This window comes from Tasmannia lanceolata, unplaced genomic scaffold, assembly GCF_043159265.1.
Source record: "Tasmannia lanceolata isolate RefF3 unplaced genomic scaffold, GAP_Taslan_0.1 ptg000011l, whole genome shotgun sequence".
Lineage (NCBI taxonomy): Eukaryota > Viridiplantae > Streptophyta > Magnoliopsida > Canellales > Winteraceae > Tasmannia > Tasmannia lanceolata.
This window is the reverse complement of record NW_027518688.1, coordinates 27,702,463-27,722,449: the sequence shown is the minus strand read 5'-3', so window position 1 is coordinate 27,722,449 and position 19,987 is coordinate 27,702,463. Positions and strand designations below refer to the sequence as shown.

General features: G+C 40.2%; 2 protein-coding genes across 5 annotated transcripts; one reads left to right on the top strand and one right to left on the bottom strand.

Annotated features, from left to right (window-relative positions):
* Nucleotides 1-1,011: 1,011 nt before the first annotated feature.
* Nucleotides 1,012-16,783, bottom strand: LOC143886900 (uncharacterized). Of its 4 annotated transcripts, none has more exons than XR_013253945.1 (4): nucleotides 16,650-16,783; nucleotides 7,050-7,291; nucleotides 1,446-1,507; nucleotides 1,012-1,325 (listed from the first exon to the last, which is right to left on the bottom strand). XR_013253945.1 is itself a non-coding variant. In XM_077391070.1 (4 exons), the coding sequence occupies exons 1-3, from the start codon at nucleotides 7,843-7,845 to the stop codon at nucleotides 1,474-1,476; spliced, it is 525 nt and encodes a 174-aa protein (XP_077247185.1). In that variant the 5' UTR covers nucleotides 7,846-14,070; the 3' UTR covers nucleotides 1,012-1,325; nucleotides 1,446-1,473. The 4 variants fall into 4 exon arrangements, 3 of the variants coding, with proteins under 3 accessions (XP_077247185.1, XP_077247187.1, XP_077247184.1); XM_077391070.1 differs by lacking the exon at nucleotides 16,650-16,783 and adding an exon at nucleotides 7,597-14,070; XM_077391072.1 differs by lacking the exon at nucleotides 16,650-16,783 and adding an exon at nucleotides 7,597-14,070 and having other exon boundaries at nucleotides 7,099-7,291.
* A 127-nt stretch (nucleotides 16,784-16,910) lies between these two features.
* LOC143886899 (Octicosapeptide/Phox/Bem1p family protein) lies at nucleotides 16,911-19,960 on the top strand. The gene is made up of 2 exons (XM_077391068.1): nucleotides 16,911-17,285; nucleotides 19,040-19,960. The coding sequence occupies exons 1-2, from the start codon at nucleotides 17,126-17,128 to the stop codon at nucleotides 19,780-19,782; spliced, it is 903 nt and encodes a 300-aa protein (XP_077247183.1). The 5' UTR covers nucleotides 16,911-17,125; the 3' UTR covers nucleotides 19,783-19,960.
* Nucleotides 19,961-19,987: the final 27 nt, after the last annotated feature.

Sequence of the window (19,987 nt, the reverse complement as noted above, 5' to 3'; positions counted from 1 at the left end):
TAAGATCATGAAGTTGCTTACGGGACATCAATGGACTTTCTCTTTTATAAAATGCCAAACGAGGATTGCATGTTTCGTGGTGGCAAAGCCCTCCACATCTTTATTATTTTGCCCTGCCTGACCTTTGACCTTAACAACTTGGATTTCCATCATACTCAAATCTCAAGGGACCTATCCATTTCCATGTTATAATAAGCCTTCCAACAGCTCTATACAGAGCTGTCATTCTCTATTATTCTTGAATTCAAACACCACAGCTTGTCAAGTGGATGCAATCGGTGATGAAAGCCAGAAAACGGGTGATATTAAATTCCTCTCCACAGATATAACTACCGAAGTCTCTGATAGCCATGTGGCGTCGGCACCAGACATTGTTGTCGGCCAAACTCACCACAGTGGCGCCTTCCATTCACTTGTCATAAAATAATGGGCTTTGCTAACCCATCATAAAAGTTTTAAGGCTAAACAAATCCCAGCAGTGGACTTCAGTTACTGAGCTCATGCTGAGCCCACCACAATTGATAAGCTAGACAATCCAACCTGGCCCATGCACATTTTACATCATTAGGTCTTCACAAATTTTACGCACAATCCTGCAGTAAAACCGTAACCTATGATGTGGAACCAGTTTGGAAGCAATGCCAGAGCAGCCCAAATAGAAGCAAGATTTAGAGGACTTGAAAAATCAAGGGCAAGCCTAGGACTAGAATGTTCACAAATGAACCGGTCCTCCAAGGCTATCCAGCCCAACCCACGTGACACTGATGGAGAGTGTTGCCACCCTGTGAATAACATTCCTGCAACCTTACCTCCCTTTTTCAGTTGTCTTACCTAAACAACTGCATGAATTTTCTCAGAAGACAACTGATAAGGAAACACGAATCAAGAAAACATGGTACATACTAAACTGGTTTCATTACTTCCAGGAGAAGACTTCCATTAGAAGCTTTATTTCATACTTCCCCTTCTCTTTGTGATTCAGCTGAATAAAATCAGGCAAGCAAATGCACATCACAGTAACAGACACTTTCCAAAATTTCTTTCTCATTTCAAAATACAAATAGGATAACGATTGTTGCCTACATTTACCCCCTAATGGACTAGGGAGAGGATTCAAACTCAGCACTCAGCAGGATTAAATCCCATATTTTCTCAAAAAAAAAAAAGGATTAAATCCCATATCACTCTTCAAACTCGTCTCTGTATCTGACTTTCAGCTCCTAGGCACCTTGAAGTGTCTCAAGTTGTGGATCATGCCTTGTCATGTGGTTTCTTCAAGTCTGAACTGCCACTTGGTTCTTCGAGTCTCAAGTGTCAACCATCTCCTGAAGTGAATCCACATCACCAGGAACAGACAGTGCAAACGAAAAAACATCAACAAGGTGGAATATAGGAGAGAATAGCCTATCATATATTAATATAAAAAGAAGGTTGGGAAGGCTCACTCTGCCACCCCAAATATTTCTTTTATCATTAAGGAGCTGTCCCTTGAGAAGAACTCTGGCAGCTGATTCAAAAAGCAAATCCACCATTAACAGTTCCATAAAAAACAGCCATTCAACGTGACGTGAATGTTGGTACCGAAAATAAGCATAAATTTCTTAAAAATAAAGATGATCTCCATACAACCAAGGACTGATGACTTATAATGGTGTTCTTATATAATGTTGGAAGATTTAAAAGCCATTGTTTTTTTTTTTTTGGAATGGTTGCAGATTTCATTAATAAGGGACGACCAAGTGGGCCGTACCAAAAGATATAGATAAAGCTAAATCAAGAAAAGAAAAAAGGGGCCAAAACAACAAAAAGTACACATCACAGAGGAAAGAAATCATACAACTCCAGACCTATTTTCTCCACTCCTTCCCTGGCCAATGATGAAGACTTCAGTGAAATTTGGACGCTTTGCAAATAAGGGCATAATAAAGATTATCTTCTCCAAGATGATTTTCACTTTTAAGGGGATTCGCCTTTGCATTCCAAAATGCCCTTAGAGAGTATGCTATTAAAGAGCTACATTCGGGAGGTTCAGGAGAACATTTTGGAAGAGACAAAACTGTTTTGCTATTGAAAATGAAATATTTTTGGCCTACCATTTACCGAGATGTGACCCGTTATGTGAAGAGGTGCCGATTATGCCAAACATGCAAGGGACATCCTAATTCTCCATGAGAAGATGTTAGTATGGATTTTGTGGTTGGTTTGCCAAGAACATTATATTTTTGTAGTTGTTGGTCGCTTCTAAAATGGCTCATTTTATTCCTTACAAGACTATGAATGCTTCCTGTGTTGCTAGTCTTTATTTCAAGGAGGTGGTTAAGCATCATGGTATTTCCAAGTCCATTGTTTCAGATAGGGATACTAAATTCCTTAGTCATTTTTGGAGGTGTTTGTGGAAAAAGATTGGTACTAGCTTGCTCTATAGTAATGCCTATCACCCTCAAACTGATGGACAAACCGAAGTGGCAAATCGAACCTTGGGAAATTTACTTGGGAGTTTGGCGGCAAAGAAGCCTAAGCAATGGGATATGGTGCTTTCTCAAGCAGAGCTTTCTTATAATTATGTGGTGAATCATTCTACCGGTAAGAGCCTATTTGAGGTGATCTATGGAATAGCTCCAAAACACTATCTTGATCTTGCACCCATTCCTAATCCATCACTGTCTAAGAAGAAGGCGGACGATTTTGCTACCGCCATGACAAGAATTCATGAAGTGAAGAAGTATTTTGAAGAAAGTACCAAGAAGTATACTCATTGCAAAACAAAAATCTTCAATGAAGGTGATCTTGTGTGGGTTTATTTGAGGAAAGAATGATTTTCCTCTGATTCCTATAACAAGCATGAGAAGATCGGTCCATGTCAAATTCTCAAGAACATCAACGATAATGCATACAAGATTGAGCTCCCTCCAAATATCGACACTCACTCAACTTTCAATGTTCAAGACTTGACAACCTATCATGGAGAGTTTGATGAGAACTCGTGGGCAAGTTCTTTCTCACCCGGAGGTGATGATGCAGTGCCAACTTGGCAGCCATGCCACGCATATGTGGCTTTGGTTATTTTGTAATGGATGCTTGGAAGGGTTGTCTACAACTACCTCATTTCATAGGGGGCTACATCTTCCGATCACAAATTGTAGCCTCTTGACAGTTCCGGTTCCTAGAAAAAAAAACACACAAAAGATCCATATGCAAAGGAAGAGTTGGAAGAGATTCAAAATGCCACCCTTACATAATAGGGCTTCCAGGATCAGTGGGCTTTACTACCATCATCGCGCCATCAAACGATAACAATAAACCTCGGGTTCAACCAAAACAAAATCGGGTTGGGTTGGGTATCCTTCGGGTTGGGTTCGGGTTGAGTTTTCCCTACCCGGATTGAGTTCGGGTCGGTTGAGGGTTGAGGGCTTGGGCAACCCAACCCGAGTGAAACCTGACATTTTTTATCATTTTTTTAGTAAGCTTAAAACTCAGGTCAGGTTCGGGTTGGAAAAAAGGGTTCCTCGGATCGAGTAAGGTTGAACCTCATCAGGTTGGAACTCGGGTTGGGTCAAGTTCGGGTTGAGTAAATGGTTCCACAGGTTGGGTTCGGCTTGGCCTCAACCCGACCCTAGTTGCACCCCTATCATTTATTGGTCCTAGTAAGTTGTATTTCATTATGTGGTCTAGTAAGTTGAGTTTCATTAACTAGCGTCTGGTAGGTTGGGTGGCATTAATTAAGTCTAGTAAGTTGTGTCTGGTAAGCAAGGTTTTAAATTTTGATTTCAATCGGCACGAAAACACAAACATTTCAGTTTAGGTGGAAATCTTCTAAAATCACGGAAGCTTATGGGAACATATGCAAATGATAAAAAAATTTAATCTTAAAAAAAAACATATGCAAATGATGAAATTTTAAGATGAAACTTTGGGAATTGCTAGAACAAGCACATATACAAACTTAGAAACCATCACATGAGCAACAAAACCATCCCTAATGGCTCAATCACATCAAACATCTAGTGACAAGTGTTGTCGTGCATGTATAGAATAGTAAAGTCCACTATTTTAAAAAATTTACGATTTACGATTCGATTTTACGATTCAAACCAAATCTCATGCATAACGATTTGAATCCCATGATTGAATCTTAATGTGTACGAATCTTACGATTCGATCTTAGATCGTATGATTTATGCGATTTATCCAAATTAAGTTCTGTATAAAATAATAGAACTTTCTTTCGAAAGACCTCAATTCCTTTCTACATTACAAGAAGCCTTCAAAATCCCTCTTATTAGAAGGAAGGAGAAAGAGGAGTAGAAGTTCGAACGAACCGAACCAGTCAATCGCATTGCATGTTCTTGAGGGCATTACTTACATCGAGGTGACAGACGACTATAATGAGGACAACACCGAAGACTCCAGTCTTTTATGATTGATATTTGTCATTTGATGTCCGAGACTTTGATAATTGATATGATCTTGTGTCTTTTTTTATTTTTAAGATTATTATCTAATATGCATGGGTTTGGATGAGAAATAGATGATTACAATGTGTCAAGCTTGTTAGCAAACAATTCGTATTATGATATTGAATGACTAATCCAAGGTTGCCAAAGCGGGAATCGAAGGCTCCTGGGATGGTCGAAAGCGGGAATCGTGAAGTCGTCAGGGAGTCACCGGGGAATTGTCGGGGAATCGTCGGGGAGTTGGGCATCGCCAGGGAATCTCTAAGGAATCGCCGGGAAATCGCGTTTCACATAACATTAAATTGCGGTTCCCAAAAGTAGGAATCGGGTTTCCGGGGAATCATAAACCGCGATTCCCAAAAGTGGGAATCGGGTTCCGGCGAATCCGAACCGGGATTCCCAGTTTTTGGGGATTCGAGAAGATTCTCGTTTCGGAATCGAAAATTCAGGAATCGAGGTTCCCCACTCCCAGGGAAGAATCCTGCTTCCTTGGACTAATCATTGTAGTTTCCATTCGAATTAATGAATTTGGATGAAAAATGAATAATTGGCTTTTATTATTCTTTAATTTGTTTATATTTTTTATTTTTTTTGAAAATGAAGTTTTATGGGAACAGTGTTTGTGAGCTAGAGCTCCTATAAGCTTATATGAGTTAGAGCTCACAAATACAGGGAGCCCACATTGTTTGGATGATCCAAAGCATTCATTTAATAGGCCCTCATATAGATACGGTGTGCCTAAAAAATCAGCTTCATAGGATCATCCTAACCCTTCCATTTGTGGAGGTTAAATGGACGGGTATAAACCTCCATAAATCTGCCCATTTTTAACCTCCACAAATGAAAGGGTTAGGATGATCCTATGACCTGATTTTTTGGGCACACCCTATCTATATGAGGGCCTATCAAATGAATGCTTTGGATCATCCAAAGAATGTGGGCCCCCTGTGTTTGTGAGCTCTAGCTCATATAAGCTTATACTAGCTCTAGCTCACAAACACTTTTCCCATTTTTTATTATATATTTCTGAATGAATCTTACGATTTACGATTCTATTTACGATCCGATATGGTTCAACCCCTATTACGATTAACGATTCGATTCTGATTTTCAAAACATTGGTAAAGTCAATAAAGAAGTGCATGGAATGTCAGATCGGCAGGGATCAACAATACCTCATAACTTTATGTAGTATCGACATATAGTTGGGGTCTTTAAAGGGGAGACTGAACATATGGTTACTTTGCTGCAAAATGACCGAACTATTTTCATTTCCATCCCCACCGAAACAAAATCTACATGATTTCTTTTCACGTCACTATTTCCCCAAAATTTTGACTGAAAATCAACTGAAATTTCTGAAATTCGATTGAAATGGTCGGAACAAAAAAAATAGACATATGTTATTATTTGCATTTCATTTCATTAATGTAGAAAATAATAATTGGTAATCATGCTAGTAAGTTGTGTTCCTTTAAGTAAGTCTAGTAAGTTGTGTGATGGGGACATCAACAATGCGAAAGAATTCAAGGTTTACAAGCGCAGACGTGGACGAGACTGATGGTGGAGACTGTAGCATGAACCAAAGACATTGGCGTCCTTTTTTTATTATTTATCTTCTATTTTTTGTCATTTTATTTGTAGCCTACTTTTTAGGCATCAAATCTCATATATTTGGCATGTTTTTTGTATTATTAGAAAGGTTTTTCAATTACCTATCTAATGAGCTCAAGATCACACGATTTGGATGTGATTCGAGCAAGTTATTGGTGTTTTTAGGAAGTGGTATAGGTCTATTACAGGATTGCTATTTTAGGTAAGTTTTTAACTTTATTTAGTTTAATTTGGATTAGATGAATTGTTGAGATTGATTGCTTAGGTCTTAAGTTATCTTCTAGGGTTTCTTTTCTTATAAATACACTTTATGAAAGCAATGTAAGGGACTTTTGAATATTGAATAGAATTGGCGTTTTGCTTGAAGCTAGAAATTTGGGTTTTCTTCTTCTCTCTTCTTCTTGATGGTTTGGAACCATCCTTCTCATCTTCTCTCTTTTTCTCTACTCTCTTTCTCTATCAAATCTACACAACAAGGTTAGTACATCAATCTTTTCAGTTTCTTGTGTTTTGAACCCTAAAGATGGGAAAAAAATCCATATATCTTATTTGTTCTTCGAGATCTCAATCTAAGATTTTGAGGGATTGATTTTGTGATTAAACCTCAGCTAAAACACTCAAGATCCCTTACGCTAAACCCCTTTTGAGCGTAGTTGAGATTTTCAACCTTTTTAAGCCCTAAAACTAGTTTTTGAGATCCCTAGCCTAAACCTACTATCAAAACCCCCTCCTATACCCTAGATTTAATTCCTTTAACATTTTCTAGATCATAACTATAATATGGACAGCAGTATAACCCCAAAATTTCATATCTTTAAAATTACAGAAATATCCTTTAGTCTAAATCTATAGATTAATTGCTTAGGTCGTCCACAAATACAATAAAATAACGATACCCAAATATATATGTATGGATTTCTACAGGGACCCCAAATATCAGAATGAACTAGCTCAAATGGACTAGAGATATGACTAACTGACCGCGACAAAAAGAAAATACGATGGTGTTTTCCATGCTGACAAGACTGACAATGAAAATGACTAACTGAAATGGACACAACTAGAGAGTGCTGCAAACGATCCGCTGGAGGGTGACCAATGCGACAGTGCCACATGAATGAGTCAACCGAAGTACGCAACGCAGTAGGCGGAGTGTCACTGTCAAAGTAGTAGAGTCTGTCCACCTCATGGGCCGAACCAATCCTCCTCCCAATTGATAGATCCTGAAAAGTACAACATGAGGGAAAGAATGTTATAGAACATTTAAGATAGCGAGTAAGCTGACTAACAGAAAGTAAGTTACAAGGGAAACTAGGAACACGAAACATGATGAAAGAGACAAGTGAGGGTTTAGTGAAGTGTCCCCTGTACCAGAAATAGGGCACATCGCCCCATTAGCCAGAGTGACCGATGTAAATGTAGTAGGTTCAAAGGGACTAAAGAGGCTACTGTTACCAGTCATATGATGTGAGGCTCCAGTCAATAAGCCATGAGCTGGAACAACAGAGAGAGCAGGATGGGTTGATACCTTCCGTGGCGAGTGTGGCAGTGACCTGTTTTCCTCTATCCTGTGACTGCTAGAAAGCCTCATACTCAGCTCGCGAAACAACCAGAGTATCGGAAGAAGTAGGCGGTAGAGGGGCTGAAGAGGAGCTAACTGTAGTGGTACCAGAAATGTGATGAGCAACACGGGAGGGTCGTAACTCCGGATGTAGATAGTAGCAGAAATCAAAAGTATGGCCCTCCAGACCACAGTGAGTACAGTAACGAGATCCATGGCCACCTACATGATGCAGGAGCATCCCTAGGGAATCTCTACACCGGCTTATGTTTGCTCGTGAGACTTGGTTTACTGTGTTCTTAGTCATGGTTAGTAGTGTGTGGTAGGGTGGTCTTTGTCATTTTGGTGTTTGTGCATGCCCTTTTATGTCTTTTGATTTATGTAGGGGTAGTTTGGTCATTTTTCAAGTGATAAGGCATTTTAGTCATTTTTACTTTAGAGAAGGGTGTTTAAGTCTTTTTACCATGTAGGGCATTATATAAGCCCATGTTTTTTTTTTGTAGGTAAGCTGGGGTTAGGCGAACCCCAGATATATTAATAGAAAATAAGAAGGTTACAATCTTTCATAAATAGTTCCCAACGCATCGGAAACAATTACAACATTTAGAGAAGGGGACCTAAAATTAGGAAGGATTGAAACACCCTTGACATGGTAATCACATTTAGACAAAATGTCAGCAGCCATGTTTGCCTCCCTCCACACATGCGAAATTTTCCAGGATTCAAATTTCTGAAGGGTGGTTCTGATGGAACAAAGAGTACCAATCTTTCTCCAAGGGCATTTCTGAAGACCCTTGATCACCTGGACCGCATTTGTAGAGTCAGATTCAATCCATAAATGCTTGGCGTTCAGTTGAACTGCGAGGAGGATGCCATGAAAAATAGCTTCCAATTCTAGTTCATGGATAGAAGCTGGAATCGCGACAAGAGAGTAACAGCCGAGGGATTCTCCAAACTGATTTCGGATAATTCCTCCCATGGAGGCTTCTCCAACAGAGAGCGAAGCATCAAAATTAAGCTTGAGGAAAGGAGGGTCAGGAGGGATCCATCGGCAAGATTTGGGAACTCTTTCAATGTTGAAAACTGGGAGGTTGAAGTTTTCAGCTATTTTAGCACAAGAAGAGGAGGAATTATTTAGCAGGTTGAGATGCAGGACACGGCTTCGAATGGTATGAAGGATGATGCGGAGGGTATCTTGCTTATGCGAATTCTTCCCTTCAAAAAGCCTTTGATTTCTTTCCAGCCATATATGGTAAATGGTCACTCCAAAAGCTATTTTTGCAGTGATAGCAACCTGATGATTTCCTTTGAAGTTGTTTCTGATCCAGCTCTCCTCTTCCATCAGCGATCTCAGTTGCTTTCTTCTGTTGGAAATTCGCCATACAATGGATCTCCAGATCCACGCAGAGAAGGAACACGAGAAAAACATATGATCCCTGGTTTCTTGATCCGAACGGCATAAAGGGCATCTCAAATCACTTGCAAAGTTCAGAAAAGGGAGCCTATCTTTTGTGCAGAGCTTGTTTTGAATTGCTTGCCACACGATAAAGCTGTGCCAAGGGATGTTACCATGAAACCAAACTGAAGATTCCCAGTCAACTTGTTGATGCTGAATCCTCAGAGCATTCCAGGCACTTTTTATACTGAAAAGCCAATCATTTGTGGGTTTCCAAATGACAGTCTTTGTTGTCGGTTGAGAAAATGACAGACGACACAATTTCCTTCAGCTCTTTAAGATGAGGTTCTCTGAAAATTGATTCCCAATGCCCATCATGGACCACATCCTTAACGGAAGCATTTAAAGGAATGAAATTAATAACCGATCCAAAAGATGAGAGGTTAAGGATCCCATTTGGCACCCAAGGCTGATGCCAGAAATTAACCGTATAACCATCTCCAATGGAGTAGCAGATGTTCTGCTTGACTTGGTCCCGAGCTTTGAAAATGCTTCTGGCAGCCCAAGAGGGCTTTGATGGCATTTTTATCAGCCAGAAATTTCTGTTTCGCACATATTTGGCATTGAACCAAGCATTCCAAGGAGTATTCGTGCCATGGGCGATATTCCAGACATGCTTACACTGAAAGGCTCTGTTTATATAAGCCCATGTTTCTTCTCTTTTGGGGGCTTTTTGATGATTTGAAATTTGGGAGAGAAATTTTCTCTTTTCCTGTTTTTCCTAAGAAATTGAAATTGCAAGCTATTGAATGTAGTTTTGTTTCAATTGCTCTCATCCTCGTCATCTCTTGTTGCATGCAAGGGTTATTGCCGATGATTCCGTGCTTGATCCGATCCCGAGTGTCCCCACGCCCGAAGTAATATCAAGATCCCTATCTTTTCCAAAATTTAAAAAAAAAATACAGATCTAGATCCCGCTCTAATAAGAAATTACAAATAGTTTTCTGCTATCTTGGACCTTGAATTTCAATATACGCTCAAGGTTTTTGGAACAAGCACAACAACTGTATGAAGAAATGTTCATGAGAGCCATCTTCTGTCATTGTATGTGTCATCTTGGCTGAATTGAGCAAACATTTTTTTTTCTGATCATATTGACTTCCTTGAAGGTTTGTGAGAAGCTCGTTGAAGCATCTGCTTGTGTTTGACGACATTGGTGAAGATCCCCTGTATTTGAAAAGAGTTGAAGTGCTGGAAAAAGCCACTAACCCATCTAGAGTAGGCAACTTCAAGATGTATTAAACCTGTACCTACAAGTATTTGGGTGCAGCTACAAGATGCAAAGGTGTGTATGCCTAGCTAGTTACTGACTAGAAGAAAGTTGCTGAAATTTGATGGAGTTGGGTCACAGTTACAGTTGAAAATTGCAAAGAATTAAGACCCTATCACAGTGAGCTGCTACCAATATAGTCTAGAACTTCCTATACGAAGTTTGTTCAAACAATGATCTCTTGAAATTCAACACTGTTCGACCAGATCAATTTTGACACAAGTTGGGAAGAATATTCAGTCAGTTCAGTGTACATGCGGTAGTATTTGCAACCAAGCTGAAGATCAGTTGCAGTCAGTGCTACAGATCAGTTTCAGTTTGGACTCCGACATATTGAATTTTTGCTCTAGTCATTAGTGAGAGAGTTCTCCTTTATTTTGCCACTACCTCGACTGCAAATTCAGGGCAGCAAGTCATCCATACAACCAGTGTGTTTGCAATCTTTAGTAGACACAGCTGTTGTGAATTGTTTCAATGCATAAACTTCAGCCACATTCCTACTGGACACAGTTTTGTTGATATCTGCAGATACTGACGAGCTGAGTTGTTCACAATGTCATCTATGGCACCACCATTTGTTCCTCACATTTATGGCTATGGTGACGTTGAGACAGAATGTATGATTTGGGCCAACGCACTCGATGCATATCACAGATACTATGGGTTCAACCATCGTGAGACATTACGGCTTGCCAGAGAGACTGTCAGACTAAGTGCAGAGTCTATGTGGATGCTCATAGAAAGGGAGCGCTTTGACTTGGGCAAACCTCCATTCCGCCGATGGGAGCATGTCCGTGGTCGCTTGTTGAAGATTTATGCTCAACAGAGTATCGACGGCGATGTGATGAGGAGAGAGCCAAAGAGGACCGATGGGAAAAGTTCTTGGCCCAGCATCGCCGAGAACAAGAGGCTCGCCATAAACAGAAAGATAATCTTGATTCCCTCACCATGCAGTTGTAGAGACTCGAGCGACATCCACATATATCTCCTTCTCCACCCCTAGAGGCCGATGATGAGGCTAGCGAACAAGAAGGGGAGGGAGAGGTTATGAATGATATTGAGGGTTTACATGGCCAGTCAGGAGAGGTTACTAAGACCATCATTTCAGAGCTAGATGATGTTGGTCATGAGCTTGACACTAGCAGCATTGCAGACACTAATGGAGAGCCGGTTCATGCTGAGGCCGATATTGATGTTGAGTTAGAGCTTCTTATAGAGCCTATTTCAGAGACAGAGGTTGGGTTTGATATTTTCACTGTTGAGACAGATATGTTGGTCTCATCACATGACACAGATGCACTGGTTGAGCCACATGAGGATATAGTGACAGAGCAGGCAGATGAGCATCCAGAATTAGAGGGTAGAGTGCTTACTGATGAGACATTACTTGAGACAAATGAGCCAGAGCTTATGGTAAATGGATATCCTATTGATGAGCCAATTGAGCAGATCAGCAGGTTTCTTGCCGACACAGTGGATTCTAGTACATCAGACGATGTTTGGGATGATTGTCAGAATGATTTTTCTGACACAGAGAGGCTTGTTGAGCATATTGAGCAGGAGGCCATAGCACTAGTTGAGATTGATTCAGATGAGCCCGAGGACATTTCAGTGGATGCCTTAGAGGATTATTTTGTTGAGGATAATCCTACAGAGCTCAACCTGGGGTTGGTGCTACTCACAACTATTGCGATAGTCCAGGAACAGTATTTTGTGGTATTTCCAGCTTCTCTACTACTTAGGAGAGATATGCAATTTTGTGATTCTTCTTTGATGGTTCTTGCATTCTTGACGGGCATGTATATCCGGGCACACTTACATGCGCCACGAGCATTTGAGCGCATAGATGATTACCATGGGAGTATTGTCCTAAATAGAGCATGGGTCATTTATGTCTTTGACCCTGGAGGATCTTACTATTTGGCTGGCTGGTGGGGAACTCGAGGTCGAGTTCTTTCAAGAAGGGGAGTTTGATGCAGGAGCATCCCCGGGGAATCTCTACACCGGCTTATGTTTGCTCGTGAGACTTGGTTTATTGTGTTCTAGTAGTGTGTCGTAGCGTGGCCTTTGTCAGTTTGGTGTTTGTGGATGCCCTTTTATGTCTTTTGGTTTATGTAGGGGTAGTTTGGTCATTTTTCAAGTGACAAGGCATTTTAGTCATTTTTACTTTAGAGAAGGGTGTTTAAGTCTTTTTACCATATAGGGCATTATATAAGCCCATGTTTCTTCTCTTTTGGGGGCTTTATGATGATTTGAAATTTGGGAGAGAAATTTTCTCTTTTCCTGTTTTTCCTAAGAAATTGAAATTGCAAGCTATTGAATGTAGTTTTGTTTCAATTTCTCTCGTCATCGTCATCTCTTGTTGCATGCAAGGGTTATTACCAATGATTCTGTGCTTGATCCGATCCCGAGTGTCCCCACGCCCGAAGTAAGATCAAGATCCCTATCTTTTCCAAAATTTAAAAAAAAAAAAATACAGATCTAGATCGCTTCCGCGGATCGCGCTCTACATCACTACACCACAGCCTCCCCCTGAATCTCAGCCAGTGCTATGAAACATGAGTCTGAATGTGAGCATCCTCGAGAGTCCTGACACCACTGAACATATTCCTTGCTCTCACACAACAGTAGAGACGATGTAAGATAAGAAGTTTTCCCCTGTGCACGAATGTAAATCCGAACATTGAGACCACACAGGATAATTCGTACCATTTAATTTGATATAGAGGTCATCGGAACCATAGGGAGGGTCGTAGAAGAACAGCAACCGTACTGAATGAGACAGGAGTAGTCGTACTGAATGTCCACCACGAAAACAACCACTAATCAAGGAAATACCAATGACCAATCACCACCAACCACAAATCGATCAACAATGAAGACCATAACAAATCCCTAATTGTTATCCACGGCTAATCATAAACCAACAGCAACTCATCAACAGCACTAAGGCACCAACAACTACCAATCACCCACACTATCAACTAGGGAGATGCTAATAGATCTCCTAGAACAAGTCACTGCCAATAAACACCAACAGATGAAGTACTTCACCACCAACATATCAACTACCAACAACACAGTCAATGAGGCAACCAAAATCACCCAACTGCCACTAATACCAACAATACCATAACCTCAAGCCTTACTAACAATCAATCACCATCAAAAGATGAACAAAGCACCGATGAAGTCACTAACATACGCTCACGCATCAACACATGGTTCCGGGATAAAAAGAAACAATAATGGCTCACAAGTGCATCACTGATACAAGAAAAACACTAAACATTACCCCGGAACCAACATCGGAGTGATACAAGAGGAAGGATGAGTGTCTAAAATATGAATATCAAGGGTTATAAACGAACTAAATGGGATTTAGGGACTGATGGAGTGAGTTTAGGTGATAGGATGAGGGTTTAATGGGAGAAAAGTAACGGAAAAATGAGATTGGGAGGGTGCGGCAAAGGTAGGATAGGTTAGGGTAGAGGCTATTAGGGTTAAGGAAGAAAAATCAAGGAATAAGGTTACGATGAGAATTAGGGTTAGAAAAACCCAAAAGGAACAGGGTATTAGGGAGTGTTTTAGAAAGATTATGAGGCTAAGGTTAGGTTTTGTGTGATAAGAGAACCAAGAATGGATGGTTAGAGAGTGGGCGACAATGGTAGGGTGAGATTTTGGGGGACGCGATTAGGGTTGGGGCCTGAAAAACCTAAAAGGGAAAGGGAATGGGTTATGCCTGTTAAAGTATAAAAGATAAATAATGCCTTTCTCCAACAGCTTAAGCTTTTGGAGAAGTTGGTAAGTTAATATGGTATCAGAGCCAAAATCCACATGCGATGGTCGACCCAAGGTGGAACCACGGGTGTCATGTGTTTGCCAAGTAGGCCACACGTACGGAGGAGTGTTAAAGTATAAAAGATAAATAACGCCTTTCTCCAACAGCTTAAGCTTTTAGAGAAGTTGGTAAGTTAACAATGCAATTAGGGTTTGGTTGAATAAATAGAAGAATAAGGGTTGTGGGAGGGGCGGTAATGATAATGGTGGAGAAATACTAAAGGAGAAGGCTAGATGGGGTGGGCGGTTAGAGTTAGGGTTAGGGTTAGGGTTAGGGTGATTAAAAACTAAGAGGAAAGAAAAAAAAAATAAGAGAAAGAGAAGGGCGTGGGGCGTGATGGAGATGCCACTAACCTTTGCTCTGATATCATGTTAGTGGTATCCTGTCTTCCATGAGAGAGATGAGAGGAAGAGGAGAAGAGAAGATGGAGAAGATATGAGAGAGAGTTGTGTTATTCTCTCCCACACGAAAATTATATTATATATTATTGGGAACAAGGTTACATAGAAATGACAGCAATACCCCCACATAAGCGGGTATGAAATACACCCACTCTCAACAATATCAATTTGGTTGAGCACTGCTCCTGTTTCCTTCTTCTCTTGGTTGTGTTCTTGGTTAATTTCTTCTTCTTCATTCTTAAGCACCCTCAATAGTGGCACCACAATCTTAGCGGTGTATGCGGATGATATAGTCATCACAGGTAATGACAGCAAGGCTATACAAGATCCAAAAAATACTTTGGGCAGACATTTGTCATTAAAGCTATAGGCCCTCTCAAATAGTTTCTTGGAATGAATTTGCCAAATCTAAAGTTTATCATCTTCATATCTCAAAGGAAATATGTGCTAGATTGCTACAGGAGACTGATAAGTTGAGAGCAAAACTACCATGGAACCTTGAATGATAGGTTGGACGATCAACAGGGAGAGCCCCTCATTGATGCAGCAATCCATCAAGGACTTGTTGGAAAGCTTATTTATCTCATCATCACTGGCTCTACATTGCTTTTGCTGTGAATATGGTTAGCATATTTATGTACTATCCTCGGACCACACGCTTTAGAAGTTATTCAGGGGATCCTATGATACCTCTACAGAACACTAGGCAATGATGTTTTGTATGCCAAGAGAGGCCCTGATAACAATTATTTGTACATAAGATTTGCCGAAGGAACAGTAGACAAATTTTATCTTTTACTTGCTCAATAGAAAGAAATTTGCTAAAGGAACTCCACCAGAGATTTCATGACAGCTAGGGTGCACAGCATTTACGACAAAGAGAGCCCCATCCATCTGACCAATAACTAACTGATCAAACTACACAAGGTTTATCCATGCATCTCTTGAAAAACAGACTACAAGAGACATAACCATAAAAATTATGGTCATAATAACTAACTGAGTGGATTCGAACCACTATAATAATGTGCTAAAAGAAAATCAAAAATGGATTGTAAAGGATCATGGTGGATTAGAACATCCATTCTCTTAAGAAAAACACTGAGAGAGACCCCATTCCCAAGCGATCTACCAAGTTTCAGCTAAAGACCCAAAAGAAAATTTCATTGAGCACTCCATTACAACAAAAAGTTAAGAAAACATATGCTGATAAAGAATCCCATACTCGTCAACAATTACAAGAAAATCATTCGAAAAAATGCTGAAATTGTCCTTTACTATGGACTGCATTTTATTAGTGAAAATCTTAAGTAGGAACTTTTGGGCTATTATGTGAATCATTTACTGATAACATTGAGAGTAACATGTATTAATAAGTAATAGGAATAGAAGAGAGTAAAAAACTAAAGCAACAAGAGTTGAATAGAAAACGTAATGAAACAGCTCATCTAGATTTACAAATATGTTGCATCAACTAACAAGAGCAGGTAAAATTTGTTGGACCATTTGGATAAAATCGTAGATAAGAGGTAAATTTAGACCGTTGATGAAAAGTCAAAGAAACTTAGGCTTACATTTAGAAGAGACAAGGGCATCAGGCCTTTCACTGGGCTTAGAACGAGGCGCTACATTTCAATGCCTTTCAATGCCATACATATAACATACATGAACTACATATGAGAATTTATCAAAACCCCCCAGTACATATTAAGAAAAACAGATAATTTATAGGATGGGTGGCCGTGAAAACACGTGAAGCCTAAAAAAACTAGGTACGGCTCACTTTTTTTTATGATCCAAACCGTTCATCTGTAGAAGATTCCATAAATGATTTTTGGAAATCTCCATATTCAGATCAGTTCAGATCGGAGGGTTAGGATCATCATATGGAAATGATTTTTGGGGCACAACCTATTTACGTTGTGCCCAAACAACGGTTTGGATCATAAAAAAAAGTGGGCCGTACCTACTTTTTTAGACGTCACGTGTTTTCACGGCCACCCATCATATAAATTCTCAGAAAAACATTACAAGGGAGAGGACAATCTTTACCAGATGTTGGAAATAAGAGAAGATGTGGATTCATAATTCATTAATCCCACAACGATGAGGGCAATGACCAAAGAGAGAGAGAATAGAGTCAGAAGAAATGGAAACAGAAATCCCACCCCATGACATGAATTTTGAATAAACCGGTGATAGTGGAGAAGGTGGAGGTGGCTAAATAATCCCTATTCCCAAAAGTACCCCTTAAAAACGGGTAGATAAACGACACGTTCGTTATTTCCGGTTATTGCTTTATTTGGGAGATATATGAAAGAAAAAGAAAAAAAAAGTGGCGGAGAAGAAGGGGAAATCTTCTCTCATCTTCTATGTGTTGTGGTTGTGGTTAGAGAGAGAGAGAGAGTCATTCAAATACGTCTATTTTTGGATTCCGCAAAAATCAACATTTCTCTTTTCTTTTCTTTCAGAAAAACAGAATAAGTCTCCTCGGCGTGAAAATCATCGGAAGAGAATTTCTATTGGGGATGGTGAGGGAGGAGGCGTTGTCATCGCCGCCGAGGAATAGGGTGAAGTTGTTGTGCAGTTATGGAGGAAAGATTCTGCCAAATCCCTCAAACGGCCACCTCAAGTACGTCGGTGGTGAGACTCGTGTCGTCGTTGTCCCCCGTACCATCACCTTCTCAGGCAACTCTCTCTCTCTCTCTCTCTCTCTCTCTCTCTCTCTCTCTCTCTCTCTTTATATATTTATATTTATGGCTTGAATTCTATCTTCTGTAAACTCTAATGCTCCCTGAGATTACAATATTGGCCTAAAGAGGCCAAAATTGTAATGTGAAAATTTCAAACTTGGATGGATGAAACTTCTATATTAGAAATTATTATGGTTGGGTTATTCTATAAGATCATAGTTGTAATCTATGGAATTATGTACTATTGTCAAATCATATAAAAGATTATGTGTTTGCTTATTTGATTTTTCCATTTTATTTTCAGTTTTCATTCAACCTTTGATTCATCATTTTCACAACACAAAAATTGCTCCCAGAACCCTTCGTTTGAAGAACTCATTCTTTACCATTGAGCTAGAACCTCAACCCCTAATTGCTCCCATAATCCAACTTAATTGTACATCAAAACTGATTAACAGTGGAGTAGATAAATAATGTGATGCATATGCAAAAATATTTTGATGAATGGAAAGAAGGCAAGATGATTTCTTCCAAATAATAAATGTCAACATGTTCGTATCGCATAAGCCTGCCATTCTAAAGAATGTTCTAGATGATATTCGTGTTAAAGTGAATGGTCTAAATCGCTCGGATGTGGATTGTGTCATTAATGCCAAGGCGGCGGAGTTGTTTGGATATAAGCTACAAATTAAAAATTCTATTCAGAGGTTCTGCACTTGGATCAGACCAGAGCCTAGAGAATACAAGGTGAATACAAATGCATTGTCGACGAGGAAGGTGTAGGCATCGGAGGGCTGATACGAAACAGCAATGGGGAAGTAATCTCAATGTTCTCAAAGGAAGTATCTCATAAACTAATTTTTCACCTGGAGCTTGAAGCTATCGCAGCTGATGTCTATCTTGCGAATTCATATAGGCTGAACCGTATTTGGATAGAATCAGACTCGAAGCTGGCTGCTGACGTCATTAGAAACAAATCGAAGCCCCTTTGGAGATGCTATGAGATCCTAAATAAAATCAAATTGATATCGCCAATATGAAGCGTGGAAGATAACTCATAGCTGGAGGGAAACCAATGCCGTTGCTGATCTGCTACCTAAACGGCTCTGCATCTTGAAAGGTGATTAGATCCATCCCGGATCTAATAGATATCCTTCAAAGGGATGGCAGAGGAGAGAAATATACAAGGTTATCATGATCTTGCATCTAGCCTCTCTTTGTTTTCTTTTGCTTGTTTGTTTTTAATATATCCGGTCGGGATCTCGCCTAATCCCAGGTTACCAATAATAATAAAAAACATGTTATAATGGACTAGGTTGTCAATAAATTTCAGTTTTTCTTTCTTTTTCACTCTTTCGATCACGAGGAAGTCTTATTAAGACTTTCTTTTCCCCAAGGTTCAAAACTAATTAAATTTGTATTAAACAAGCTCTAATGCCATATTTCTATAAATGACATTTGGGTACTACACCTCCATCACTTCACCTACCCTTTTATCATTGGTAGGGTCCACCTAACGACTTCCCCATGCCGAATGATGGACCGACTGACATGGTGACATTATCGACACAGTTATGGCTATTGAATCAATGACAGATGGCCACCAATCCTGTAAAAACTAACCTAAAAGGTCCAAAATGTTATCAGCCATCTGTTACTAAGTATGCATTACATCCACTTGTTACACTTTATCAACTCGATGTGTATGAAGTACTTAATTTATTTTTCTCTGTTTTATTCACTCTTCAGAGCTAATGAAGAAGATGACTACCTTGTTTGATGCCGACGTAGTCCTCAAGTACCAGTTGATGCCGGATGACCTCGACGCTTTGGTCTCCGTCACATGCGATGAAGACGCCAGCCACATGCTCGAAGAGTACGATCAATATGAAGCCAAATCATCAGGAAATGGTAGGAACCCAAGATTACGAGCCTTTTTGTTCCCCTCCACGCTGATCATTCTCGAGAACCATGTCCCAACTGGTAACACCGGCGAACCCCAGCCACTGGAGCAACGTTACATTGACGCCATCAATGGCATTGTACGTAAAAATAGTAGCAATAGTTGCCCAAACTTTAGCATCTCCTCTACAAGCTCTTCCCCAAGATATATGGCCCCAGATGCATACAATTCGGATACTATAAACCATGACACTGGTGCTATGTGTAATCGCACCCAAGATTTCCCAAGGGTCCAGAGCTCGCCGAGCCTATTCAACCTTACGCACAACCACAGCCACAACCACAACTACAACCATCAACTGCACAACCAGTCGAGGCTCGGAAGGTTGGCTCCACCACCACTGACGATGGTTCGAAGTGATGGTGAGAGATTGCAAATGGGTCAGCTGCAAAGGATGTACTACTTCCCAGTTGAGGTCCAAAGAGGGGGAAATGGAGGATGGACAGGATGCAGCCACGTGGACGAATATGGTTATTACAGAAGTGGAGGGTTTGGAGAGGGAGAGTACTCTCACCGCAGTCCCAGGTGAGAATGGTAAGGTTGGAGAGGGGGCGGTGATTCAGTCGCTTCTCAAATGGGAAAACTAGGTATGCATTGGTGTAGTTACTGGTATGGGAGGGTTCTGCCCTTGTACGTCGCAAGGTTGTAAAGGGTGTATTTTATCAAAAGAAAAGACGAGGAATACATGATTTTGTTCTAGACAAAAAGGTTCAAGCCAGTGCGAGTCAATTTCT

Excerpts from the sequence above, each read along its gene's own strand:
- LOC143886900 (XM_077391069.1), bottom strand. The coding sequence starts at position 7,845 with ATGGATCTCGTTACTGTACTCACTGTGGTCTGGAGGGCCATACTTTTG. Across the intron at positions 7,292-7,596 it reads TGCCACACTCGCCACGGAAG|GATCTATCAATTGGGAGGAG; the intron begins GTATCAACCCAT and ends TGTACTTTTCAG. Across the intron at positions 1,508-7,114 it reads CTCTAGTTGTGTCCATTTCA|CTGCCAGAGTTCTTCTCAAG; the intron begins GTTAGTCATTTT and ends TTTTTGAATCAG.
- LOC143886899 (XM_077391068.1), top strand. The coding sequence starts at position 17,126 with ATGGTGAGGGAGGAGGCGTTGTCATCGCCGCCGAGGAATAGGGTGAAG. Across the intron at positions 17,286-19,039 it reads CCGTACCATCACCTTCTCAG|AGCTAATGAAGAAGATGACT; the intron begins GCAACTCTCTCT and ends TTCACTCTTCAG.